This window comes from Cladophialophora yegresii, assembly GCF_000585515.1.
Source record: "Cladophialophora yegresii CBS 114405 chromosome Unknown aczIN-supercont1.1, whole genome shotgun sequence".
Lineage (NCBI taxonomy): Eukaryota > Fungi > Ascomycota > Eurotiomycetes > Chaetothyriales > Herpotrichiellaceae > Cladophialophora > Cladophialophora yegresii.
In genome coordinates, this window is record NW_006913045.1 from 2,424,383 (window position 1) to 2,451,476 (window position 27,094).

Here is a 27,094-nt window from a genome sequence, read left to right on the forward strand (position 1 = left end):
ACCATTGTGGCACGAATGAGGATGAAAACAAGGATAAAGATCAAGACCACTGGAATGGTGGCCGCATCATGTAGATACAGTGTTGGATTATTCGTCATTTATCAGTCATCGGTCCTCCCCGTAACCTAGGTATCGTAGATGAGAGATGGGGACTGGGAGAGTAAAATGAGAATGAAAACGAAGGATAAGCATTAGTGCGAAGGACTAGAATAGAGCGGCTTCGATGATTGATGTTCGGACGAGAGCGTAGACGGCTCCTACGAAGGATGCTCAGTTGTTGTGCTCGTCCTTGTGTTTGTCTTGGCCTTCTTGGGGTACTGCTTTTCCCCAAGGTCAGTCCTTGAGGTGGGTATCTACCTAGGTACGCTTGTAGTATGATTGCATGTCAAGATCGATGTCAACGTCAACAACAATGCCAATATCATGATGATGATCAAGATCAAGATCTGCGCCTTGGCTTGTCTATTCCTCGTCATCGTCGACTATGCGCCGCTGCTTCCTAGGCGCTGGTCTCCTCACCTCTGTGTCGTCTTCGGCCTCTGCGTCGTCGTCATCTTCGTCGTCCCTTGAGCGCTTGGGTGTTCTTTCCCGATCTCGTGCTCCGCCTCTCGTGCGATTTTCCACGACCGTCTGCCGCCCTTCGATTTCCAGGTCGTCGTTATCGGGATCATCGTCCTCTTCTGCTTCGGCTTCCTCGGCGCCGTCGTCCTCGTAGACTTCGGGCTCTTCATCGCTGTCGGCCACGAAGTCGTCTTCGCGGTCGTATTCGTCCTCTCGGCCGCGGCGACGGTATGCCTCGTCGTCTTCGTCTTCGTCGGACAAGATATCTCCTCGTCGGTTGGACTTGCGTCGTGCGGGTTTCGCCTTGACGCCGCGCGCAGTGGGCATATCGTCTTCCAGGCCTCCAATCGTAAGACCCGTTGATCGGCCCAGACCAGAGCGTCCGAGGACCTTGTCCCGGCGCGTGAATTGTCTCTCCGCCGCGGCCTCTTTCTTCCGCGCATTCCGGGCGATATCTTTCTCGGCTTGCTCTGCCTTCTTTCTCGCGAGCTCGGGATCGATTTTCACAGACTTGAAGGATGAGGGGACGTCGTTAAGCTCTGCCTTGGCCGCGATGGATTGGCGCAGCTTGAGTTCTGCGGCGTCGGCTATGTCGCCTGTTGGTTGAATCTTCATGCTTGCATCGAAGGGAGCCACGATCTGGAGGTCCATGCCTATCGTCTGATGGGGCGCTCCTAGATAGTTATTTGACTCTCTGGCTGGATCGTAGTGTTCCTGGTTTGTGGTCTTTCTGGGCCAGCCTGGGCGCATGGCGGTTGTGGAGATGCGATATTGCTCGGTGGGTTTGGACGCGATCTGCAGGGTGAAGCTGCCGTCTGACCAGCGGATGATGCGCCCATTGGACTGTATGTTATCGCGGTTTTGAGGGTCTCGCCGCCAGAAGAGCGAGGTGTTTGCAGTAGAGAAGGCGGAGAATTTGGCATCGCTGCCATCGTGGGGTTTCGTGGGTGGCTCGTAGGTCGCGTAGTCGAAGTTTCTGTGTTTGATGCCGAGAAATTCGGGGATGTTAACAAGGAAGAGCTCGTCGCCTTCAGGGGGTTTGATCCGCGCGACGTCCACGTCGAGGAGCTTGAGTTGTTTCTGTTCTTCGTAGATCGCTTCTTCGTCTTCAACTGTGGCTGCAACGCGGTCGTTTCGGCCTTCATCGTCGCCCGAGTCCAGCTCCGTGTCCTCTAACCTTCTGTTGACGCTACCAAAGTTAGCTGAAGGATCCATAAGACGTGAAAACTATGCCGTACTTATTCTGCGCCTCGTCCTCATCATCTCCGAAAAGGTCTCCATCGTCATCTGAGGCTCCATCTCCATTCAGATCTGGGAGGTCATCCTCTTCGAGAGAAGGATTCACCGCAGACTCGACTTCCGCGGACATGTTGAGCACCTAGGGTCCGCGGTAGGGTCGAAGGGGAATCTTGTGGTGTCCAAGGCGTAAAGGGTAATAGTACAGTTACGAGTTGGAGAAGTCGCAGATGTCACTGCCAAAGAGCGTTAGCGTCATCCGGCTAAGTTGCGATATAGGGAGAATCAATGCATACTCCTCCTCGCCGTCGAGACAAGATGAAACTGAACTCCTTTCTCACAACAATCACCACGTCGACGACCAGCAACTGTCTTGCGACTAACTGTGTGAACTGCCCTATCCTCTGTGGTCAGTCTCGGCGTCATGGCGACGTTTTTCCAAAGCGTGTACGTTCCCCTCGCGGTCTTCAAGTTCTCCGACATCTCAGTCTGCTTTCACCTGTGCCAGCAACTTCTCCGTCCTCACCCTGTCTCTCTTTCACGAGCACACAAAGATGCCCTTCAGATTCACCATCCCCATCAGAGCCCTCAGACGACCCATCTCTCCTACCAAACATGCTGTAGTGGCTGACCCAGATCCCAGTCGCCAGGGTTTTACCCGCGCCAACACAAAGTCCAACCAGAACCTCAAGGCTCAGTACAACAATGGGCAGGCCCAGTCACCGGTCTCTCAGCAGGCTCCTCCTCTCCCTCATATAACAAATTCTCCCTCCGTCCCCTCTACCTTCAGCGAGCAGAACACCTACGTTGAGCAGCCCAAGAAATTCTTGGATGAAAGATACGCAAAGTGCTCAGTCAAGGGTAACTTCCTCACTTTGGCGGCGCAACCGAAGAATGTCGAACTCGGTGAATGGCTGGCACATCAGTGTGAGTTCAAGGAGCTTTCCCACATATCTAGCGACCTAAGGCTAATCCGAGCCAGTGGTCGAGATGAACCGACTCCTTACCGGCATGATCCAGGTTATTCAAGAGGTTGACACAAATATTGGGCTCGCTCTCTGCAATGAGCAGCAATGTCCCACCATGTCAGCTGGACGGTGCGCCGCTCTCTTGGCAAGCGGTTTGCTATTAGCTGACACCTGTGTAGCCTCACTTACACCTGGCTGGAGAACGGACGCCCAGCAAAGATCCCTGCGCCTCAGTACATCGTCCGAGTTCAACGCTGGATCGTGGGCAAGATTCACGACGAGAAGACCTTCCCAACCGCTCCTCCGATGCCGATCGATCACACCTACATCTCAGGCGACATTGGCACACCAGGTCCAGCTACTCAGGTTGGTGCGATTGCTGCACCTCCCACCAACCTCAATCAATCTTTGGCTACGCTCTCTGGTGTTCAGGATGACTGGGTCGGCAAGACTTCAGGCTTTCCTCAACACTACCATGCGGATGTCAAGGCAATTATCAAGCAGATGTTCCGATGCTATGCCCATCTCTATCACAACCACTTCACCGATCCATTCTGGCACCTCGGTCGCTATACTGAGCTGAACAGCTGCTTCGTTCATTTCTGCACTGTCGCCATGTACTACGACCTCATCAGTAAGAAGGACATGGAACCCTTGCAGGACTTGATCGACATCTTTGTGCGACAAGGCGTCATCCCCAAGGAAGCAGTTCAGCAGCACGTATCTTAGAGACAAGTGTTGGTCAACAACAGTCACTTGAGAGATGGCCGTGACGGTAACGATGATTGTGACACGCATAGCGAGACTGGCGTTTGGCGCAAGCAACAAGAGGAGATTGCATTCAGAGGGCTTCATGAGCTTTGAATGAATCAGAACTGAAAATTCGCTGGGACACGTCCTGAGCTTTGAAGGACTGAGAACCGAGAATTGCTTGGGCAAGCCCTGAGCTGTGAATGGACAATAACCGATACTTCGCTTGGGCAAGCCCTGAGCTGTGAATGGACGAGAAATGAGAATCTGCTTGGGCAAGCCCTGAGCTACCCGTGACCATGTTCTTTTCACCTGCCAAGCGCTTCACGATGCTCTTTCTCTTGCACCACTACCTCTGAAGCCTTCACTGGCTGTTTCCTGGTTTACTGGCTGACCACTGTAGGAGTCTCAACCGTTGGCTCTCCTGAAAGCATGCCACAAGATCGAGAGGGAGCGTGACCCCATTTGCTGGGTGCATGCTTGCGGTGTCGCGGGGCTCCATTTGTTCGTTCGTCCGTCAGGTGGCCAGAGCTCCCTCGTCAACACGCAGTCTCGCGACTCCTCTTGGCGATGCTCCAGACCGAACTGTGGGAGTGGCAGGCTTGCTTCGACAGAAATCCGCCCTTTCGCCCACGTGTCCTATGGAACCAGTCCATGATTCCGGTGGCAATACCCGCCGACAGGAAGAATTCCCTCTGGGCAAAATACGCTGGCTAAAACATACGGTCTTTTACGTCGACGATCGCCTCTGATAGCCTTTCGAACTCGACGATCACTTGCACAGGGTACAGAGTGTCAAAGAGCGCGACCAAAAAGTATGCGCAACATGCAAAGCAACACACGAGATGAGGATTCTACTTGGGAGCTTTTCAGGAGGTGGAAGTTATGTCAATTGTCAGCGCGGGCCTATTCTCAGACGCATATGCTTCTTTCCTTACCTAATACTGTACCTGACGTCGGCATGCTCTCCTCCTAGGAGGATGACCACTCTACTACCGGTTGAATAGTATCGACTTACCTTGGTCTTTTCGACCCTCCAGGAGCCAGAAACACGAGGGTAAGTACGGTAATTAGTAGCTAGCTGCATGGAGAAAGGAAGCTCCTCACTCACAACCAACTACATACCGAGTTTGATCTTGTGTTCTTTTTTTTTGGTTTGATCATCATCTTCTTGCATCATCATCTTCTTGCTTCACATCGTGTTGCCTCAATCAGCGAGTCCGCTCAAGAAAAGCAAGCCTCGCACGGATCGTGGCCTTCACCGCAGTCCGGGCAGGTTGGCCAGCCAGGCTCCTTGCCAAGAAATTCAGCGTGCATTTTCACGGGGCTGTTCGAGGGAATCTCGGACTCTGACTATCGTTGTGATTGTGAAGTTGGAGTACTTACTAAGCTTGTAAAGATGCGCTTTCTTGGCTGTGGGTTCTGCGGTTGCGATGAAGTCTGTTACGGAGTACTCCGTACCGGTGATGATGATGATGATGATGATGATGGGCAAGTCACGGAAAATGAGAGGAGGACAGGCACTTTATACCCCTTGTCCTCGCTGCAGAGTGTGATGCCATTGAAGGAAAGACTGAGGCGGTTGAAAGAGCATGAATGAATAGTAGATTTGTGCCGAGCAAATGAAGGCAGCAAGGGAGAACAATGCGGCTTGTCTGCGAGACAAGGCGCGCTTTGTCTGACTTTGAACAAGACGACAACTCTCAGCTGCAATTGCAAAGGAAAAAAGGGAGACTGTTCTGATGTTTCTTTATTCATGCGGAAATGAACCCTTGGTTACGTCTACAAAGGACGTGGGGAAGGAAGTCTGGGTACCGTCGGCGCGGAGTGACACAGTTGCGGTGGTAGACCAGCAAAAGGCAATGTGTCTTCACATTGGGTTGCTTGGTGGAGCTGAAGAGCGGCTGATGTGGCTTAGGACCAAGGACTACAAGTCAGTGTTCTTGAGCCATCGTCGTTCATAGGTTAAGACGACTTCGACTGAAGGGGGTGTCGATGTCTTTTGCTGCTGCACCTCGAATTCTGAAAACGAGGAAACCGCAAGCCTCTCATCTGCCGATCGACCGTCGACAATAAACAGGCCGGGCAGAGGTGTGCATTTGACCGACAACCCTGAGCGATCAAGATGAGATATGTACATACTGGCCTGAGGAGCTCGCTTTGCAGGTGTTGTTCGTATCCTGGCTGACGAGTTCCAATGGGTCTGTGCAGGTCCAGTCTCTACCGGTGGATCTTTTTTGGCGAGAGCGGCTGCATCGTTTGGTCTGGGTTGAAATGCCCTAGGCATGAGTAAAAGGTATTGACAGACACCCACAACACATACCTGGGGCTAAGGAGTCCCAGTCGGTGTGCGCAGCAATAGGTGGGGTGCAATCCGCTGGACATAGTGAACGGATCCCGATTCCCAACAGCTTCTGCCCGTATGCCCAGGCCATCCCCCATCCACCGTGCATTTCAGCCTAGGTATCTCCCAAAGCACTCCTCCCCTTTGAGAACCTCCACCTCGTTCTCCATCACAGCAACCATGACCTCGGCGGACCCATCGGCCAACTTTGGAAGAATACAAGTCGAGCCCTCGTCACCGGGGTATCGAAACCTCGTCACGCGACCAAAGGCCTTGCCCCAGTCATGCTCATACAGGCCGAAACTTGTCCAGTCCGTGCCCATCGGCACGCCCGTGGTGGTGTAACTGTCCAAGAACGCCCAGTCGACCCAGTCTTGATTCGTGCGGCCCAGTAGACTGCGGACCTTTTCCGGCGTCACGGCGTTTATGGTGGCGCGGATGGCACTGGCTGCTTCTTGCAGTCCGGTTGTTGGGGATAGTAGCTTGCCCAGACTGAGGGAGGCGGAGAGCTGATAGACGGCGTTGCCGAAGTATGAGTCTGGGATGTGAAGGTGCCGGCGTGCGTCGGAGGGCATGAACAGCTTGACCTCCGTGCTGGGAGGTATACTTTGTGCTGAGGCGGAGCGCCTGCTCCGGATGAGAATGACGCTGCGCCAAATCAGGGCGCCTATTGCGTCATGGGTCGATATCGGGGCCGAGTGAGGCTGTTGAGCGTCGGCTTTGAGCTGCGCAACGCGAGATGCCGGGATGTGCAGTAATACCGATACCTCTGCGGAGCTGGCCTCGTATGGATGGGGCGGAGGTTGATCTGGTGCATTAGCTATATACCCGGGGTGGTCTTCTATCCGGAAGGGAGCGTCGCTTGTGATGTGGCGCATTACGCTCCGATCGAGCCCGGTGGGCGACAAGCCGGGAGCAGCATTTCTGGAGGTGCCTTCCTTGGAGTGGTTCTGGGCGAGGCGCGTCTCTTCTGCCAGAATGCGCATCAGCTCGTTGTTGCCGCTACCATCTGCCACGGAATGCGACATTGCCCATGTCAGGATCGAACCACCCTCAATGGCCGTGTACTGCAACTTGCACGCGGCGAATGGTCGGTCGTTCCCAATGTCTTGAGGCACAGGGACGAGAAGACTATAAGGGAGCTTGTCGACCGGGAAGGCTTCTGTCTGGAGCTCTTCAAATGAGGGCAGCGCGTGCCGGAGGTCCTTCACGACGAGCTCCATGCCATCACCAGGAAGGATGGTCCGCCAGTTCGGGTCCTCGACATCTTTGCCCTCCTCGAGCGGCAAAGGAGCGACAATACCGCCTAGTATCGGGCATCTTTGGACAAGTTCCTTCGATGCAGTCTTCAAGGCGCTGAGCTGTGCATCATGCTGAGCAGGAGACGTACAACGAAAGATAAGCAGACGTCGACTGTAGTGGATGGGGTGGAGAGCGTCGAGGGCTGCCAAGTCCACGTGGAACGGAGGACCCGAGAAGACCATCGTTTCGTCGGTTACCATTTTGGCCTCGCTTTGACACCAAGATATTCGACGCTTGGAGTTAGACATTGGTGAGGCAAAGCCATAAAAGCAAGAAAAGCTAGAGAGGACTCACGGGATCAGCATGATCCGGTCCGAACGAAGTCCCGGCTAGACTTAGCTCCATATTTCGATTTTTGCTTTTTTGATGCCTGGAGGCTCCCAGGCACCGACCTTCATCCCAAGCGCTAGATCACATTTCCGTGCATGCTTGCTTTCGGACCGTAGCTCAGTGGCTGTTAAGTGCGGACCCTGCTAGGAGTGGTCTCCAGTCATGAGGACCATGTATGGCAAGTACATAAAGCGGGCAAAGACGGTAATGGTCAATCTGATAACTCCGGTTGGTTATCTCCTCTGCCGGTAAATTCACTGGTCCTGTTCAGCGAGACCATCCCACTAATGCCCAAGGAGAAATTCCAAGGGACGACATTGTGGTCGCCACGGCCATCAACCCTGTTCCGAACTGCGTTTACATCTATGGTACTTAGTATGTATTCTGTCTATCTTCGAGACATCTCGGTCCATTGGGCGGAATACTGGATGGAAATCCCAACCGCACCTCTACCATGGCTCAGGAGTCAGGCTTCGAGCTCGTGCTCGTCTGTTCGACCCCCCCGACACGACCCAAGACATCAAGAGCTCAGGCAGTAACTGCGCATCATGCTCACTTCCCGGTCCGACCTGATCGTCGAGCTCGACCACTTCTCGGAAAATCCCTTGAAAGAGACCATCGCGAGGGTCGAAGGAGAGCTCAGGGACTGCAAAAGGCCGCCACCTCCATGGCCTCACGTTTGCCAAATCATGCTCCGATGCTCGCGGAGCTCGACGCCGGTGATCTGGACGTCCATGTGGAGAAGGCTAATAAGGCGAAGAAGACCAACAAGCAGGCCACTTCCACGGTAGCTTTGGCGGCGGTCGTGAGGTGGTCCAGGGTGGATGTATCCTCGTCTTAAATGAGGTGCCAACAGCGGCATTCGTGACCACAATCGCCCTGAAGTCACCTGCCGATGCTTCCCCTCAGATATCCCTTCAGCAGAAAGGCGATGCTTATGCACAGACCCGTTGCTGCGAAGCCGATCCCCACATACCACGCTCCCCTGTATCCCTTTAACAGGTCCTCGGACGTACGGCCGCCATTGTTGACATGCACCTCCACCGTCCCGGCGAAGCCCAAGCCAAGGGATATACTGTAGTTGACAATAGTGGTGACCAAACTGGCGGCGATGCCCTGATGTTCCTTCCGCACGGCATTGGACAGGATAATCGTCGCGGCCGGGAACGACATGTCCATCCCCCATGGGATGACGATCATGCAGACGAATGTCTGCGCCCAATAGGTCTGATGGACCGGTGTCGTGGCGACGAGGATGAGTCCAATGGTGAAGAATACCAGGGCGAGAGCCATCACCATGGGCGGCTTGAGCTTCGACAGGGCAATGCCCGTTACCACGGACGCTATGAAGCCAGACACCGCCACGGGCGCCATGTACGCTACGGTGAGAAGAGGCGAGGCCAGGCGGAGCACTTGGAGGAAGTTGACGAGGTAGAGGGCCCAGATACCTATTGGACCACAATCTGTCAGTTCTAATCAACTTGGTACTTCAGGACTTGCAAGCCCTTTCAGCACACGAGCGAATGACTCACCAAACGACGACCACCCGCATGTGATGCATGCGAGCACAAAGCCCACATCGACGGTAAGTGAGTCGAACGGCACAAGCGGCGCTTTTGCAACCCGTAACTCGATGTAGAAGAACAGCGGCACCAAGAGGATCCCGACCAGCATGGTGACGTAGACGTATGGTTTCTGCCAACCTACAATCGGTGCTTGGTTCCAAGCGAAATTGAACAAGACAAGGGCCGTGATGCCAACGGCGGCGCCTGGGATGTCGAGAAGCTTGATCTTCTCGCTGAGAGAGAGAACAGGAACAGCTGGTTCGGTGGGTCGGGTTTTCGCGGCAGGCTCGGGAATGATCAACGCTGCGACGACAGCGATCGCGGCGAGGACGATGGCGAAGGAGAAGAATGCCCACGGCCACCACGTTAGGGCGAAGAGGCCAGCGAAGACACCACCGATGATGGACCCGCCTGCAGAAGAGTCGGATACATGATTAGAGGTTGAGGATCATGAATTAAGTATGTATCAAGTAGTTTGCTTCGCAGAAAAGGTGATGCGATCCGATAGATGGTGCTAGGGCAGGGGAGGGAACTAACCTGGCGCACATGCTCCGAATAACGCAAACACCATGTCCTTCCTGGGACTGCCGTTGGCGTAGCTTGCGCCCAGCAGCGCTACACCGTTGGGCAAAAGGATCGCCGGCCCGATGCCCTGCAGGACGCGCGCAAAGACGAACAGCACATGGTCCGCGTAGATGGCCAGGCCGGCCACGAGGGACCAGATCGAGAACCACGCGTACCCGATCAGCAGCATGCGCTTGTACCCGAACATGTCGCCTAGACGGCCACTGACGAGGATGAAAGTCCCGACAGTGAGGCTGTAGCCGGCGACTAGCCAGCTTAACTCGCCGGCGTTGCTGAGGTGGAAGCTACGGCCAATGTCGTGGAGGATGAGTAGCGTCTGCCCGAAGCCAACTTGCGTGGTGAATTGCGCAGTGCAGATGATGCCGACAAAGAGGATCTCGTGGCCCAGCGAAAGCGTCTCGGCCAGTGGAGTCGAGATCTGGCGCGAGACAGCATTCTCGGTGGTCATGTCTTTATCGAGAGCGTCATCAACGTTGGGGAAAATGCGTACCCTCCGTGGATGTGTTTGGCTTTGTGTTTCCATATCCGAGGCCATTGGACTGGATGGCTGTCGTGGGTTACCATAGCTCTTGATTCCTTTCTCCGTAGATGTCTCTTGCGAGGTGTTGACATCTCGGTTGTCGAAAGCAGGATTGGCATCAGCGTCGGGTCCAGAGCCAGGGCCAGACCCGGGCCCTGATGCTTTGTGTTGCACGTCCTCTCCTTCAACCGCCATGTTATGTTTGTCTGCGAATGTAACCCGCTATGTCACGCGGCTGAGGTGTATGAGAATCCTGTCCAACAGTACAAGGGAAAGATTAAGCTCCAGCTCATAAGGACGGTACGTGGTTGATGTCCGGGATGCCATTACGGAGCCCGGCGGCGTGCTAATAAGCGACATCTCAAAGACTGTGGGGCGTTCCCAGCGCCTCTTACAATAACATTACAGGGAGAGATAACTAATGTACTCGTACGAGCGCATCTGCACCTACGACGTTAGCGATCAAACGCATGATTCGAGCACGATTGACGAGCCTGGAATTTCAGGGGTCCGATTTTTTGTACGACCGTTGATGGATGTGGAGACGCCCCTCGCCTCGCTCCCCAGCTACTTCATTCGGAGAGTATTCTGTCTGACCAGACTTTTAGGGGGTGGTTTGCAACGGAGAAAACTCGTCAGACGTGAATCGGCTTCTCACACGAGCCGCCGCCGGCGCGTGAAGCCGGGATTCGCGCGCAAGACCGTCGTTGAGCGAGGTCGCATGTTGCCATTGCCATCCGCGTGGGAGGTAACTCGTAATCACGAGTATATCGCGGTGTCCTTCCGCTGCCTGACACGTCGACGAGGATGTCAACAGCATTCAGCGGCTGAGCCGACGGTATTGATGTTCCGCACCTCTGCTGTGCTCGGTGGCCGTCTGTGTAATCTTCCCCGTAGCATGCACGAACACTGGGATTGTCCAATGACTAGCCTTGGATAGAAAGGAGCCGGCGATTGGCGTACACGATGAGAAATTCTGAAGTCAAGACAAGAGAAAAGGCAAGGCCAATATTCAGGTCCCAACCCCAGACTTTCGCAGAGACTTTTGAACTGGATAATTTCGTCGAGCTCTCGAATGGAACAGGTCAGTTCCATTCCCGATCTCACAACCAAGAGAGCAAAAGTTGTCTTAGATTAGGCCAGATGCAAGTGAGCGAGAAGTGAGTTCGGGCAGACACGCACCAGACGACGGAAGTCACAAGTGACGTCAGTCGTGGTCAGTCTATTCGACCAACGCGTCGGTGCCCCTTCGATCCTGAAATCTGACAATGTTCCAAGGAGAAATAGGTATTGACAGTATCATCGACTCTCTCCGGATCCTAGGAAGTGTGAGACCGCAAGTGCTCTCAGAATGATACAATAGTCTTTCCCTCGACTCCGAAGCGATGGTTCGTCAAACACAGTAGTATCCGAACCTTGGCTAACAACACAAGGCTTCACTTTTACGACAGATTGTCGCTGGGCCGCGAGCGCGACAGTGAGTCTGCCGGAGTTGTTGTCACTATTTGCCCTCAGTACTAAATACTGACGGAGATCCGTAGTCCAGAAGCAGGATTGGATCTGTGCTACGTGACGGACGACAGTATGTAAGCTCCAAGACTAGGCTCAAGTGAGGTGCTAAAGCCTAGCAGTTGTCGTTACTTCGGGTCCGAGTTCAGTATGGCCAAAGAAAGCCTACCGGAATCCCCTCGACCAGCTCGTTGGCTTCCTCGATCGGAAGCACGGGGAAGATTGGTCCATATTCGAGTTTCGAGCAGAAGGCACTGGATATCCTGATTCAGAGGTTTACAACAGAGTACACCACTTCCCGTGGCCGGACCACCACCCTCCTCCCTTCGCGATAATCCCAAATCTTATGGCTTCCATGCGCAATTGGATTCAGCGCGTAGACGAGAAAGCTGGCGAAGATGGTGGTGACAATCAGAGGCGAGTAGCTGTCGTACACTGCAAGGCCGGGAAAGGCAGGAGTGGCACGGCCGCCTGCTCATACTTGATCAGCGAGGAAGGTTGGAAGAAAGAAGATGCCCTACAACGCTTCACCACGAGACGAATGCGCCCTGGGTTTGGCCTCGGCGTGAGTATTCCAAGTCAGCTGCGTTGGATTGATTATGTGGATCGATGGGCGAACAGGATGGGCAAACGATATGTCGAGAGGCCTATAGAGATCGTTGAAGTCCATGTTTGGGGCCTCAGGGACGGGGTCAAGGTGTCTGTAGAAGGGTTCGTCGACAACGGACGGCGCATCCGGGCATTCCATACATTTATTCGGCAGGAAAAGACCATCGTGGAGGACAGCAACAGACCAGAAAGGCCAGCTTCAGATGCTAAAAAGCACGACCAAATACTCACCAGTCCAACGAACGGCACCCCGCAGTCATCTTCGGTGAGCTTAGGCTCTAGCCCGGGACCTTCTTCTCAGTCTGTCATCCTCAAACCGTCTGAGCTCTTGATACTTCCAACCAGCGATGTTAATATTGACTTCGAGCGACGAAACAAGGCAGGGTACACGGGCCTCACAATGGTCACTGCAATTGCTCACGTTTGGTTTAATGCATATTTCGAAGGCGGCCACGAAGGCCACGATTCCGGCATTTTTGAAATCGAGTGGGAAGCCATGGACGGTATCAAGGGTAGCTCCCGAAAGGGCACGAAAGCACTGGACCGCCTCAAGGTCGTCTGGAAATATGCGAAACAAGAAGGTGATGGTGGAACCGTTGAAAGAATCATAACGGAGCCGGAGAAGGGAGAGCCTGTACCCGAGGGGAAGCCCGCAGATTGGCGTGGCGTTGACGATACTGAAGTCCGACCAATCGATGGCGTTGACAGTGGCCGGAAGGGCGCTGCTGCCCTGACGATGGGAGCCGTGATCAACCAAGGGGCGAATACGCTAGGCAAAGAGCTTGGACTCAGGAAATCCCACCCTGAAAGTGCAGATGTGAGCCGTGCTTCGAGTGTGAAGGACGAGTCTACCTCAGGACAGGTCAGCAGTGACGTTCATCGGGTGGAACATTCTGAAGACGAGGGGGTCAAGCCATTTGTACCGGAAGATGAAGCGGCCGACTCTCACGGTGCTACCAACCCAAAAGCTGGAGGTAGGCAAGACACAAAAACCGGACATATGATGGAGGCGGGTTTAGCCAAGGCCGCTCTCGTCATCTCGAAGATGAAGCCGTCAAGCGACAAGGCTGACAAGAAGGAAGAGAGAAAGAAGGACGACGCATGAGCTTACGATTATAGAGCAATGATACCCTCAGTATTGCGTGACACTCGAGGGACTACGAAAGACGGCTGTGTGATTGATATTGTATGTTCGTATCCCAGTCCCTCTTCGACCCCCAAATGTTGCACCAATGTCTTGTAGCGCCTGTTAGTCCCTCATCGTCTTCCACTCGCAATGGTCGTGCCATGCTCTGTAGTTCCGTTGGCTCATGAAGAGCTTTCTGCCAAACAAGTCACGTTGCTGCACGTTTGAATGACCTGTCGCGACCGCTTGAGCACTAACACAACTCATACTAGCAGCCAATGTTCATAGCGACCGCATACTTCCTTGCGGGCAGCAACCTAGGTCAAGCCGACAAGCAATAAAGACGGTGGACACATCTGGATTGAGTACGACTACCATCAAGGACAAAGATACAGAGAAACGTCTGGAGATAGCGATGGATCGCGAGCAGCGTCTCGAACCATCGAGCCTGCCACCTCCATATGTTACTCCCCTACCGATACCTGCCAAGCGATCGACGTCGTCGGTAAAGCATAACGAGTTCGGTGACTATCCGCGGAGCAGAGGTGCGCCGGCCGAGGATGACAACGGTAGATTGGCCCGAGAAGAGGAGAAGGAAGATGACGCCGGTGATAAGAATGATAGTCAGGCGGCTAATACTGAGGACTTGACTCAAGACCGTGGTGACAGCAGGTGGGAATACGTGGGAGTATTCAGGATGGACAAGTAGCGGCGGCTGGTGCGCGAGAAGTAGAGAAGACATCGGCATGGTCGTAGGAGTGTGACATAACAGCATTATGTAGGTGCCACCACTTCAAAGTATACCATATTGGAGTCCATACTACCCTGTACGGCACATAAAGAGAAGGACGGCCACTGGTATACGGGGTAGGCTGGCGGGAAATACTGTAGCTTTCGTACAGACGTCTGGTGTGAGTCGTCGGGAACAACACGGGCCTTATGTACAGCAAGCCAGGCACAAATGCCCGGATGGCGCTCCGTGCCGCGCCTAACTTAGTTCTTCAAGGAGCTGTTGAATCCTCAGCCCTGGGTTCTTCCTGCAAAAAAAGAACCCTGCAAAAAGATAGTCACTCCTCTTCTGCTGGCCGATTACTGACCCGTCGATGGATAAAGAGTGTAACAGGCATAAACTTGCAGAGGCACCACAAGGCTCGATCAGCGACCAGTGAAGGAAAGGTAAGTAGTGACCGCTGAGTGAAAGTTCAGTGACGGGCGGCGAATAGGTGGTCCCCTAGTGGCAGATCAGACCACGCCGATGACGTCAGCCGCTGCTGTAGCTCCAGCTGCAGCTTTGACCGAAAGCAGAATTGTTAGCGACTCATTCATTCGAGCTGAGCTCAGGCTGCACCTCTGTTGGGCCTGGGCGGAAAAAGAAAACCAGCGAGCGGCAGGGTGGCCATCCATCTCAATTTTCACTGTCGAGTTTCTCAGCCTTCGCTGAATTTCTTCAGCAACCGTCTCTATCATCAAGCAATCACATTGATGTGCCATGTCGACACGGGATGGTGACCGGCCTTACAAGGTCGTCTATTCCAACCGCAGGCGCGAAGAGACCGATGACCCAACGCCCAGCCGGAGGCCAAGGCGCGACTTTGAATATGAGGACGACTACCGCAAAGAGAGAGTCTACTCGCGTGGTTCTCGAGACGACCGAACCGAAGGTGACTGGCAGCCGAGGACGAGCGAGTCACGCAACATAGTCCCAGCCGCTGGAACCACCAAGACAAGGTATTCGGTCGGCCGCGACAGGAATGCCGAAGCCTATGTCAAGCGCTCGGACGCTGTGATCATTGAGGATCTGCCGCCCGATCGAGGCCGGTACGAGTATGAAGTCCTCCGGCCGCAGAAGAGAGACGATGGCACCTACGTCGTCGACATTGGCGGCGGCGGTGGCTACTCGCGAGACTATGCAATTGATTTGGACTCCAGGCAGTCTCGCTCAGGACGTGATGCACCACCGCCCTCCAGGAGAGACGACATGTTTTACGAGGATTCTCGCGGTGCAGGTCGTGATCGCACGATACGCGATGTTGCCTACAGGGACGTGCACGTCACAGAAGAGATCGACGACGCCCGCTACAGTGGCCGCGGCCGGGCTCACGAAGCTTATCCCGAGGACATTCCTCCGCCTCGGCGGCTCAAAAGCGCAATGCGAGGTGGGAACGACTCGCCTCCCCATCTGCGAAGACGGGCAAGCGTAGGGTTCTACCGCGATCAGATCAGTAACCATGATGCCAGCGAGAGTCGGCACGAAAGACCAGGAGCTGAAGCACACGTGGCTGGTCGCTATCTCCAGGGCAACGCGTTGGCGGACGACGACGTCTACGCCGCGGCATATACCCGACGGAATCGGAGCAGGAGCCGCTCCCGGGGCAGATACGGTCCCCAGCGAAGCGACCCGCGACTTCACGAGTACGATGAAATGGACGAGGATCGACGCAACTTTACCGAGCAAACGATGAGACAGTATGAGTACGAAGATGATCGACGATCGGCGTATCCGCCTCAGAGAGCAACTTCTAGGCGACGACACCACAGGCACCATCATGATGATGACGACAGATCTTCCTATTACGATACGGAAGTGGTTAAGCGGACCACGAAGGAATACTACCGGTAGCTGAAGAATCATGACCGTGATGACTGATGAATGAATCTTTTTTGCCAATTGAGAATCTAATCTCAGCTTGCGGTGGTTTCTTGGAAATCAAATTATGTGCTTGTATGGAATCTGGATGGATAATGTTCTTCGACATATCGGTGAAACAGCAAAAACGTATTGATGCGGGAAAATTATCTGGGTATCGTGCTCCACCTGTCATTCCTTCTCATGAAACTCCGGCAATAACAACAACTCATCAATCAATCTTCGGATCCTCCCCGCTGTGCTACACAGATCATCCTATATATCGACAACTACACAAACGATTGCCATTACTCGGAACCAAGCCCCTTGGAGCCAATAGCGACTGCGACACCGGTCTTCTCATGGATTGCGTCTTCATCTGATGGAGGTACTCCGACTTCGACATCTCTCAAATCCACCTTCTGTGGCGGGTAGACGGCCTCTTCAATCTTGGCGACACCGACGTCAGAGATATACTTGCAGATGACATAGTATACCAGGCCGGAAATCACGAAGCCGTAAATGCAAGAGAAGGTGTATATCTTCCAGGCACCGCCGACGTTGAGGCTGTTGTCGATGCTCTTGCTGAAACCGGGCAACAGTGGCGCCACAGCGACGACGAAAGACGCATAGGCTCTCCAATTGATGCCGATCTTGTTGTACCGGTAAATGCCATGGCCATTGTACAGCTCATGGATATTGAGCTTCTTGTTGACGATCAGGTAGTAATGGCAACACATTGTGCCGCAGATGGCGCCCATGAACATCGAGTAGCCACTGAGAAAGGCGAGCAGACCGGACGCATTCCTGATGATCTGCCATGGGTTCGACACGACGCAGAAGACGGAGATGATCAATGTCGCGCGGAAGATGTTGATGTACTTGGGACACAGACCGGAGACTAGGGGCAGGGTCAGCTTTTTGCCCCTTGGCCAGCGATCGGAGCGATTGGTACTCACTATCGTTGGAGAAGGGATACGTTCCGGCAGCAACTTGATTGCCGATTGTTGCCAACATGAAGCTGAAGGCAGTGAAGAACTTGGCGGCACGGGAGTCGAACTTGGCAATCACGGCGGGCATGTACCACTCGAACTCCCCCCAGATGTAGCTGTGGGCCGAGGTGACAAAGATGGGAGTCAACGCACCCAGGGTTCCGATGACGGGCAGCGCGAAGAACTGGTTGTATCCCTTCAGGTTGTTCTTGCTGAAACGACTGAAATCAGGAAAGTTCACGGCCATGCTCGAGAAGAGACCGATGATGGCGTTCAAGCCAGTCAGGGCAGAGTATGCCGTATTCATGTATGGCGAAGTGATCTTGGCATGTCCAGTGACCAGCGGCCCGCCGCCATGAGTGACGATGGCTGCCCATAGGAAGAGGGCTAGGAATGTAGGAGGTACGACGATACCCTTGATCAGGAAGAGGATGCGGAGCTTCTTGATGGGCATCAATGCAAGGACGGTCTGGAAGATCCAGTAGATGAACTGTGGTACGGAGTCAGGCGGAGTTGCAACTGTCTTACAGTTGAGACTCACGAAGCAGAGAAGCCCAGCTGAAGTGATGCCAGCGCTTTCGGGCAAATGGTTGGGGAAGTTTACGAAACTTGGCCAGATTGCTGTGAGGCAGTTGTTGAGGAAATCACCAGCCTGGACGCAGAGGATCGCCGTCCACATGGCGGCCACTGTAAGTAGACTGTCAGCCTTGTTCTCTCCAGCAGACACTGGGCACTTACCAAATGAGCGGAGCACGATGATGGGATAGCTGCCATACCTGTGGGCCGCAGCAAGTTAGCATCGTCATCAACACCGGGTCGGAACAAATGTTTCTCGGGGGATGGCGAGGAAAGCCCGCGACAAGAACGCGAGCGCCAACTTACATGCCGAATATGGAGCGGACGAGCACGGGGAATGGAATGCTATATCGAGCACCCATCTTGCCGGTCAATGTCAACGCCCCGGAGCACAGAGCAAACCCACAGAACACAATGGGAATGGTCTCTCGAGCAGTGAATCCCAAGCTCATGACGGATGACACCGTGGAGGCAAGGGGCGGAGCAAGCATGTCGCTCGTCCAGTATGCCCAGTAATCCTGTGAAAGCATGAGTCAGCTGTTCGAGGTACGATGCAAGCCCTCTGCAATTCACATACGACGGCTCCCCATGTTCGGTCCTCAGGTGCCACGGGGTCCAGGTCCGGATTCGACCAGCGGGAGTCTTGGTAGACTCCTTTCTCCATGGGCACCCTCCAGTGCATGTGAGGCCCGACCTTGGCCTTGATGCGTTGGGGTGAGAGGCGCTTCGGAAAGAAGCGCTCGGCTGAGAAGTTGACCATTTTGACTTGGGGAAGGATTGAACTTGGAAGGCAGGCGGGGAGGATGAAGAACCTGTAACTTGAAGGATGAAGATCCTGAACGCAAACGTGAGGAAAAAGAAGCTCTATATAGACACCCAGTTCTTCATTTTGGCAGCTCCCCCCTCAAGGCTGGAATCCTACAAGATAGACGAAGTGCACCTGAAATGCACTGATAGACCCGGGCGCCACGAGGGAGCAGGGGCAGTCGGGGGAGATAGGCGGCCCGGCGGTGGTCGGAGGCCCATCAATCTCATCGGATCTTTAACTCCAGTCCTGTCCAGACCCGCAGAGACCAGAATCTGGGGTTGGCGAGACGTTGGGCCACGCGAGATCCCAGATACGGGGAGTGATAGAGCCGCGGGTGTGAGGGTCAGGACAGATAGTGCCGGCGGCAGTGAGAGGAGCGCCGGCGGCGACTGCGTCAATACGGCCTCCTGCGAGACACGACGTTACGAAACGGCCGACGGCCCCAGGGCAAAACTCGAGGCTGCGGCCAGCGGTAGGTGAAATGTTACGGATACAGGATACGGGGCTAGCCTGTTCTGCCTTATCAGCTATCTGCAATACACAGTACGATACTGAGCTACTTCGGCCTGCGGGACTGAGTAGGTATTGATTTGTCTGGGGCACGTTGCACTGCGTCTTCGTCTGGGCTCAGCGGTCTTGACCGTCCGGGAGATTTGCTTGACTAAACAGCGTTTCCTTGTCGAAGCCGTTGCTCTCCGCCGCCGTGGTATGAATGACACACTCGTCTATAAGACCAAGATGTTCCGGACCACCGTAGGTGCACCTCTTTCCGTCACTCGTACAGCTTGAACAGAACACGCGTTTCTCAATAAAATCATTAGACCCGGGCTCATATACTGCCGTCATGGGTGTATCAAAGGACAAGCAGGGCTTCCTCACTATCGAGGCAAAGCCCTACCCTTTTTCCTTCCCACTGAAGCACACGGCACTGCTTGTCATCGACATGCAGCGCGACTTTATTTGTTCTGGTGGCTTCGGCGAGATCCAGGGTGGGAATCTCGAGGCCGTGCAGGCCTCGATCGCGCCGACGAAGCAGCTACTTGAGGCATGTCGGAGTGTTAGCATGCTCATTGTCCACACGAGGGAAGGCCAAGTTCCTTCACTGGCGGACTGCCCGTCTTCGAAGCTCATCCGGCAGGCCGCAGCGCCTGGGAACAAGCAGCACCTCAAGGTCATTGGGGACAAGGGCGATATGGGCCTTCTCCTGGTTCGAGGAGAGTACGGTCACGATATTGTCGACGAGCTTCAACCATTGCCTGCAGAAGTGGTCATCGACAAGCCGGGCAAGGGCTCCTTCTGGAATACGCAGATCCTCCACAAATTGAAGGCGCGCGGAATCACGCATCTGCTGGTTTCGGGAGTGACGACCGAATGCTGCTTTTCCACCAGCATCCGAGAGGCCAATGATCGAGGGTTTGAATGCTGCGGCATTGTCCAAAGCACGGCAGGCTACAATCCCGCGTTCAAGACGGCTTCACTCGACATGATATACTGGTCACAAGGTCTTTTCGGTTTCGTGGCTGATCTTCAACCAGTTCTGGATGTGCTCTCGCCCTGGCAGACTCAGAGCAACGGAGTCAGCACACCTCCACAGACACCTCCAGCGTGGAATGGGAAACTGGGATTTGACGATCTTCAGGCATCATACAAAAACGGCCTCTCGCCTTTGGAGCTGGTCAACGCATTGTATGACCGAATCGAGAAGTACGACAAAATTGACCTGGCCGTGTGGATCAGGCGGGAGTCGCGCGATGCTGTGTTGGAGCAAGCCAGACGCCTCCTTGAGCTGTATCCAGACAAGCATTCGCGCCCGGCGCTATTCGGTGTGCCGTTCACAGTCAAGGACTCCATTGACGTCCAGGGGGTCGAGACGACAACGGCATGCCCACCCTTAGCATTCGTAGCTACCAAATCCGCAATGGTGTACCAGAAGGTCATCACTCAGGGCGCGTTGTATCTGGGCAAGGTGAACCTGGATCAGCTGGCGACTGGTCTCAGCGGATGCAGAAGCCCGTTTGGTGTCACTCACTCAGTATTCAGTGACGACCACATCTCGGGAGGCAGCAGTAGCGGAAGTTGTGTCAGCGTTGGCGCTGATCTGGTTGGTTCACCCGGGTTGCGAGTAATGATTTGTATTTGCTGACACTCACGGCTAGGCAAGCTTCTCGCTAGCAACAGACACGGCTGGTTCTGGCCGTGTGCCGGCTGGCTATAATGGGGTGGTCGGGTTCAAGCCCACGCGTGGTCTGGTGTCGTTTGAAGGCATCACTCCTGCATGCCTGTCCCTGGATTGCATGGCCTTCGCCACAAGAACCGTCGACGATGCCCGCACGCTATGGCAGCTCTGTGAGGAATATGACGAAAATGATCGCTACTCGAGAGACACTTTCCCGGCGGAACGGCATGTCAATTCCCTGGGCGCGCAACGAGAGGCGTTTCGATTCGGCATCCCTCCGCCTGATGTTCTCGAGGTGTGCTCACCCACTTTTCGCAAGCTGTTCAATGAAGCTGTACATCAGCTGCAGAGCATGGGTGGCAGCCTGGTGCCCATCGACTGGACACCATTCCAGAAGGCGGGAGACCTGCTGTACGCAGGCACCTTCGTCTCGGAGCGACTAGCTAGCCTCCCAGACGATTTGCTGGAGAGGAACAGACAGCACCTGCATCCGGTCATTCTCGAGCTGTTCGAAGAAGTGGTTGCTCGACAGAGCACAGCGGTCCAATTATTCCGGGACCTTCAGGCCAAAGCGTTGTACACCCGCCAAGCGACATCCCAGTTCGCGGCGGCGGACAGATTGGGAATTGACGTTTTGGTCGTGCCTACTGTACCTGAGCATCCGACCATCAAGGCCATGCTGGCAGACCCAATCCGATTGAATGCGAAGATGGGCACTTTTACGCACTTCGGCAACGTGCTTGATATGTGCGCCGTGGCAGTGCCAGCCTCTACATACCGAGATGGCGAGGCTGGACCCCAACTGCCCTTCAGCGTGACGTTGCTGGGCTGCCGGTGCTCCGATAGCGAGGTGCTGGGAATAGCGAGCCGGTTCCAGGCGATGACGGGGCAGTAGAAGCAGTAGAAGCAGGAGACGTGCTCGACGACGGACGGTTTCGATGACATGTTTTGGCATTTAACGATAGGGACAGATGACAGGTGACAAGCCTCCATCTCACCCGCCCTCCACCACGCCCACGCGGTGGCACCGCCTTCTCCGCTTGTGTGCCCCGTTCTTCAGCCCGATCCCCCCCAGCAGCCAATCGAACGGCGGCCTTTCTTATCTCTCCCAGCACTCGGAAACGACACTAATCCACGGTGCCTATTATTTCTTACTCAATCAATTGCTGGCTCATTCGCTATACCGGGCTAGTCGGGGCACATGCTGGAAGCCCATTAGTTGCTGGGGCTCCGCTTCGAGAATCCCAGCATGGCTTGCCAGATCTGCTTTCTGGCCTGCCCGTGCTGCCATACTGTGTACAAATGTCCAACTCCTACCAGAAAACAGAAGCTTATCCTGACGCGACGTGCCCACAAACGAAATCTTAAGGTAAAAAGCAAACATCTGTTCAGACACTGATATGCTTTGGCGTGGACGCTTGGCCCTCGCCAATAAAGGCACCGCTCTCCGGACACCCCCATAACGGTCATGCTCTCGATGCCGCCTACTCTTATCAACCCTACCGCTCCCACCACCAGGAGTCCCTCGATAGGTGTCGGGTCAGGCAACGTGAGCGCTATGACATCGCTCGATGCCCCCAGTCCCCGCGGGCCTAGCATTCGGCCGGATCGCCCGTGTGATGGGTGTCGAAGGAGGAAGAGTCGCTGCGTCATCTCGCCCGATGCAGGTGCGTGTGTGATGTGCCAGTTCCACAAGCAGCCATGCACCTTTGTCGAAGAAGCTCCCCGGCGACGGAGACAGGCGAATCCGGCCGCCAATTCAGACACTGCTTCGGCGGCCCCCCTAGTCCGTCAAAGACGATCGTGAGGCTTTCCCACCTTTATCAATTGATTCCACGCGAGGGACTCCTCAGTCCTGCAGCTCTTTATCATCGGGCTAAGTCTAGAGATAACAGAGATTCCGAGGGCAATGGACACCACGCCCCACGACGGCAGTCTGCCGAGTCTATTCGCACTGGCCCGGTTATTGACGATTATGCGAACCTGCAGGGCGACTCTTTATTGAAGCGGACGCTCGGGTATGTCTTCAGCTGAGTGACACCAGCCAGCGACAATGTGCCCTTTTCTCCGAGATCCTGTCTCTGAGCTGACCATGGCCAGCCTCCAAAATCACCGATACGCAAAATACGTAGGCCGTCCTCTTCCACCTAATTAGCCGACAGCCCCTCGACTAACATTTGTGTACAGATCGGACCGACCGACGAACATGATTTCGCACTTCTAGATCTCCGACTGTACGACGACCTTCGAGGGGAGAGCCCTGCCGACCAAGGGTCTTTCCGCAAGGTTGGACCGAACGAGTTCTTCCACCAGTACGCCGATGCCGACTCGCCGAATCACGCCAGAGAGGTCCAGGAGCTCGACAACATTGAGCGCATCGTCGCCCCTCACGGCGAGGCCTTGATCAGACTCTACTTTCGCATTGTGCACCCGAGCTTCCCCATCCTGCACAAGAAGGTGTACCTGGAGAAGTATGGCCGGACCCATCGAGAATTTTCGCCCCCGTTGCTCGCGGCCGTCTATCTGCTGGCGCTGAACTGGTGGTCGTACAGCTCGGAGCTCGCCAAACTCCCCAAGCCCGACGTGGTCGAACTCGAAGACATCGCCTATCGGACACTGCAGGACGTGTCACATCGCGCCAAGTTGTCCACCGTGCAGGCGGGCCTCCTCCTTCTCCAACGTCCGGGGAGCAATCAAGCGTGGCAGCTGACTTCGCAGCTCGTCGCCATCGGTCAAGACCTTGGCTTGCATCTGGACTGCACGAATTGGCGGATACCAACGTGGGAGAAGGGGCTTCGAAAACGCCTCGCCTGGGCTCTCTTTCTGCAAGACGCGTGGTCAGCGTTGATCTACGGACGTCCTCCCCACATTTGCTCCAGCAACTGGGCTGTGCAGCCCGTGGTCGGCGGTGATTTCCCGGAGAGCGCGGCCGACGAGGATGGCGAGGAAGGCAGTACAGAAGTCGAGAAGGGCAGAACCTTGTTCAGCGCCATGATCACGCTCACCAAGATGCTCTCCGAAGTCTTGGAAGGGCTTTACTCACTCAAGGCGGAGATGGAGGTCAAGAGCTCCTACGACACCACCAAGGCGATCCTGGAACGCGCGAAGCCGATCCAGCTCAAACTGCGGTCCTGGTACGCCGAAATGCCCGAGGCCCTGCGCATGGATGCCACGCGCGTCGGCAAGCTGAGCTCGGTGGGCTACTTGCACCTGGCCTACTTCGCCACCGAAATCACGCTGCACCGGCGCATCCTCCGCTCGCTCTCCCACAACACGGACCCATACATGATCCAGATCTGCCGGTCTGCGGCCAAAGCCCGGCTCATCAGCGCCATGGACTTCTTCAACCGCCTGAAACCGGAGCATCTGCAGTCGTTCTGGTACTTTGCGTCGAAGTTCAACTTTGCCCTGATCGGTACGTTTGCGGGGTTATGCTTCGTCACCTCGGTCAGCCAGGAAGAAGCCGAGTTCTACCAGCGACGACTGCAGGAGTATCGATGGACGCTGCGAGTGTCCAACAAGAGCGCCGAGTTTCTCGAAATCGCCAGCGGCATCCTCGAGTCGGCGGTGGGGTCGTTGCTGAAGGCCGCCGACTCGATCGATAGTCGGAGGTTGTCGTTCCCTATGCTCCAGCCACAGCCCGAGGACGACATTGCAATGGAATCGTTCTTTCCAGGCACTGACGATGCCTTTTATGATACTCCGATGGAGGCTTGATTGCTAGAGCCCGTCCTTTTGAGACCGACCGACGATGCCTTCTATATACTCCAATGGAGGCTTGATCCCGAGAGCCCATCCTGTCGGGACCGAGGGTGCATTCTATGACACTCCAATTGAGGGTTGATTTTCTAGAGGCCAACCCTTTCGGAGATGCGCACTTGCCCACACCGAGCAGCAGGGGATACTCCGTACGGATGTGGAGTCCGACTCCAGGCCTGGCCCACCGGAGGTTTTTCCGTCGGGAAGCTGAAAGCGAACGGGTGGATGACTCACACAGGCCTGATGTTGCACAGATGATGGTTCATCTGATATTGACGGTGGGCTTACCAGAGGATCAAAGACTCTGCACACTCGACTGTTTGTCGCCAACGGGCGCCTCTCTACTTCGATCGTGCACAGCCAACTATCATGTCTACAGTAACCGACGTCGAGCTTCGAACAGTCGTGCAGCCGGAGCGGCTGCACTTGGACGTACTGCACCGAAATGGCTTGTCGCAAGACGCGACCTCGCACGCACTTGATCGGGATTCCTCCAGACTAACACCAGACGGTCAGCCACATGGCAGGACATTCCTCCAAGAGGCAGCGCCACTAAATGCTGCCACCTCATTACCCGAAGGAGGGTACGGCTGGACCATCATCTCCATCTGCGCCCTCTTCACGTTCTGGTTCAACGGCATCATGGGCAGTTGGGGCGTCGTCCAGGCCGCCCTCCTACGCTCCGACCTCCCAACGACATCCACGTCGACCGTCTCCTTCGTCGGGACATTGGGCCTGGCCTGCGTCGTCGCGTTCGGACTGTTCAGCGTGCGTGTGGTGCGCATCCTCGGCGCCCGCGTGGCTGCGTTCCTGGGTCTCGGGCTGCTTGCCGCGGGCGAGGTGGTCTCCTCATTCACCACGTCCAACGTGGGCGGACTGTTTGGCTCGTCGGGGGTGCTCTACGGCTTAGGGGCATGTCTGCTGTATTCCATCTCGAACATCCTGCCGACGCAGTACTTCGGGGCGCGACTGGGGCTGGCATCGGGGATCGTCAAACTGGGTGGGGGCATCGGCGCGGCCGTCCTTGCGGTCGCCATTGACGCACTGATCGACCGGGTCGGCATAGCCTGGACTTTTCGGTTCCTGGGGCTGTGTTCCCTGGCCACGTGCGCGCCCGCGGCCTTCTTCATCCGCGAGCGCGTCCCTATTGGCAAGGTGCCGTTTCTCGACGTCTCGATTTTCGGCAATCTGGCTTTTACGGCCCTCTTCTTCGCCGGCGCCATCGGCACGTTCTCGCTCTTCATCCCTCCTTATTTTTTGCCCCTTGTGGCGCAGGGTGTGGGACTGAGCTCGTCGACTGGGGCCGGTCTCGTCGGTGGGTTCAACGCATGCACGGCTGTGGGCCGATTCCTGTCCGGCTGGCTCAGCGACTCAATCGGGCCGGTCAACATGTTTCTCCTGGCCATGGCTCTCAACGCGGTCAGCATGCTGGCCATATGGCCGGTCTCTAACTCTCTGGGCCCGCTGGTCGTTTTTGCCATGTTCAACGGTCTGGCGAACGGGGCCTTCTTCACGCTTTACCCCGTTGTAGTGGCCAGCACGGCGGCGCGGGTGGAGCACGCTGACTCCAGCCGCGTCGCCATCGCCATGGGCATGTCGATTACTGGCTGGACGGGCGGTTACTTGATGGGCGTGTAAGTGTTGCTTTGCTTGACATTGCGTTGCATTACTTAACTCCCTCTCGGTGACTGTCATGACTAACACCGCCATGCTAGTCCTATAGCAGGATATCTTCTCCAAGCCTCAGGCATGGCAGTCGACCCGGCGTCCTCGACAAGGCTTAAATCCGACACTCCTATCGCGCCTTATCGGCCCGCTATCTTCTATGCCGGCGGCGTGGCATTGCTGTCGGCAGGTTGTGTCTTGGTGGCAAGACTGAAGCTCGAACAGAGTATCAGGAAGAAGGTGTAGGAGCGTGGTCAAGGCACTCTCTTGGCACAACATAAGACAAATTTCTGGTACATATGCAGTGAGCCAATGAGCATCGTCGCGCCCTCCAACCGGCTCAAAGACAGCACACCCATTGGTACTGCAGTATCAAGCGGGCTATGCCTTTGCCCTTCGTCTCCTCTCTCGCCCCGTAAAAAACGAGTGGTGAAAAGACATGCGCATAGCCGAACCTTACCCCTGCTTCCTCGTGATGCGAGGCCGTCTTATTATTCATTCCATACTACTGTGGTGGCATTATTCAGCAACCCCAGTGCATAAAACACAAGACTCGGTTCAGGCCCCATGGCCCCCAGTCAGGCCCGCCCCTCACCCACACTCTGATCGCGCATGATCCTCGCTAACGTCTTCCGAGCCCTCCTATCAGTGATCACAAAATGCTATAGCAATATGTCCACAGTAGGGTAGCAGGTCAAGATCGGTGACGGCAGCAGATGCAAAGCCGTAAAATCTGGATGGCCTGAAAGAAAACACAATACCCACACCGAGCACATTGCTTGAGACTCGTAATGCCGTGACTCTTGGATGCATAATTACTTACTACGTATGGTGACCGACCAGTGGCGCGCAGAGGCTTAGTCGCAATACGGTGTAGCTGCTTGCCTACCTCCTCGTACGGCTATCTGTTGGCCTTCTATTTGCTGAGTCGGAGCACGTCTCGACACGTCCAAGCCTACCGTAGGCCCATTCGTCCGCATGGCTGCATTAATCAACCCCATCCCGCCTGTATGTACCGCAGTCGCAGTCGCAGCCGCAGTATTGTATGGTCCAAGCGGAGTCTGCCTCGGTACGTACAATGCACACT

The 27,094-nt window shown here is 55.2% G+C and overlaps 10 protein-coding genes across 10 annotated transcripts; 6 read left to right on the plus strand and 4 right to left on the minus strand.

Annotated features, from left to right (window-relative positions):
• Positions 1-462: 462 nt before the first annotated feature.
• A1O7_00853 (uncharacterized protein) lies at positions 463-1,930 on the minus strand (the record flags this gene model as incomplete). Its single annotated transcript, XM_007754894.1, has 2 exons — positions 463-1,750; positions 1,800-1,930. 2 exons carry the CDS (start codon positions 1,928-1,930, stop codon positions 463-465), a joined length of 1,419 nt encoding a protein of 472 aa, XP_007753084.1.
• Positions 1,931-2,351: 421 nt separating this feature from the next.
• A1O7_00854 (uncharacterized protein) lies at positions 2,352-3,494 on the plus strand (the record flags this gene model as incomplete). Its single annotated transcript, XM_007754895.1, has 3 exons — positions 2,352-2,724; positions 2,780-2,894; positions 2,945-3,494. The coding sequence occupies 3 exons, from the start codon at positions 2,352-2,354 to the stop codon at positions 3,492-3,494; spliced, it is 1,038 nt and encodes a 345-aa protein (XP_007753085.1).
• Positions 3,495-5,969: 2,475 nt separating this feature from the next.
• On the minus strand, positions 5,970-7,361 carry A1O7_00855 (uncharacterized protein; the record flags this gene model as incomplete). Its single annotated transcript, XM_007754896.1, has 1 exon — positions 5,970-7,361. One exon carries the CDS (start codon positions 7,359-7,361, stop codon positions 5,970-5,972), a length of 1,392 nt encoding a protein of 463 aa, XP_007753086.1.
• Positions 7,362-8,376: 1,015 nt separating this feature from the next.
• Positions 8,377-10,356, minus strand: A1O7_00856 (uncharacterized protein; the record flags this gene model as incomplete). Its single annotated transcript, XM_007754897.1, has 3 exons — positions 8,377-8,939; positions 9,024-9,467; positions 9,594-10,356. The coding sequence occupies 3 exons, from the start codon at positions 10,354-10,356 to the stop codon at positions 8,377-8,379; spliced, it is 1,770 nt and encodes a 589-aa protein (XP_007753087.1).
• Positions 10,357-11,429: 1,073 nt separating this feature from the next.
• Positions 11,430-13,384, plus strand: A1O7_00857 (uncharacterized protein; the record flags this gene model as incomplete). Its single annotated transcript, XM_007754898.1, has 4 exons — positions 11,430-11,489; positions 11,595-11,638; positions 11,703-11,743; positions 11,793-13,384. The coding sequence occupies 4 exons, from the start codon at positions 11,430-11,432 to the stop codon at positions 13,382-13,384; spliced, it is 1,737 nt and encodes a 578-aa protein (XP_007753088.1).
• A 1,510-nt stretch (positions 13,385-14,894) lies between these two features.
• Positions 14,895-16,025, plus strand: A1O7_00858 (uncharacterized protein; the record flags this gene model as incomplete). The annotated part of the gene is made up of 1 exon (XM_007754899.1): positions 14,895-16,025. The coding sequence occupies one exon, from the start codon at positions 14,895-14,897 to the stop codon at positions 16,023-16,025; it is 1,131 nt and encodes a 376-aa protein (XP_007753089.1).
• Positions 16,026-16,339: 314 nt separating this feature from the next.
• A1O7_00859 (uncharacterized protein) lies at positions 16,340-18,359 on the minus strand (the record flags this gene model as incomplete). The annotated part of the gene is made up of 6 exons (XM_007754900.1): positions 16,340-16,932; positions 16,991-17,513; positions 17,565-17,710; positions 17,762-17,799; positions 17,906-18,117; positions 18,177-18,359. The coding sequence occupies 6 exons, from the start codon at positions 18,357-18,359 to the stop codon at positions 16,340-16,342; spliced, it is 1,695 nt and encodes a 564-aa protein (XP_007753090.1).
• Positions 18,360-19,251: 892 nt separating this feature from the next.
• On the plus strand, positions 19,252-21,478 carry A1O7_00860 (uncharacterized protein; the record flags this gene model as incomplete). The annotated part of the gene is made up of 2 exons (XM_007754901.1): positions 19,252-20,508; positions 20,564-21,478. The coding sequence occupies 2 exons, from the start codon at positions 19,252-19,254 to the stop codon at positions 21,476-21,478; spliced, it is 2,172 nt and encodes a 723-aa protein (XP_007753091.1).
• Positions 21,479-22,284: 806 nt separating this feature from the next.
• A1O7_00861 (uncharacterized protein) lies at positions 22,285-24,300 on the plus strand (the record flags this gene model as incomplete). The annotated part of the gene is made up of 3 exons (XM_007754902.1): positions 22,285-22,601; positions 22,684-22,711; positions 22,771-24,300. 3 exons carry the CDS (start codon positions 22,285-22,287, stop codon positions 24,298-24,300), a joined length of 1,875 nt encoding a protein of 624 aa, XP_007753092.1.
• Positions 24,301-24,711: 411 nt separating this feature from the next.
• Positions 24,712-26,253, plus strand: A1O7_00862 (uncharacterized protein; the record flags this gene model as incomplete). Its single annotated transcript, XM_007754903.1, has 2 exons — positions 24,712-25,976; positions 26,058-26,253. The coding sequence occupies 2 exons, from the start codon at positions 24,712-24,714 to the stop codon at positions 26,251-26,253; spliced, it is 1,461 nt and encodes a 486-aa protein (XP_007753093.1).
• Positions 26,254-27,094: the final 841 nt, after the last annotated feature.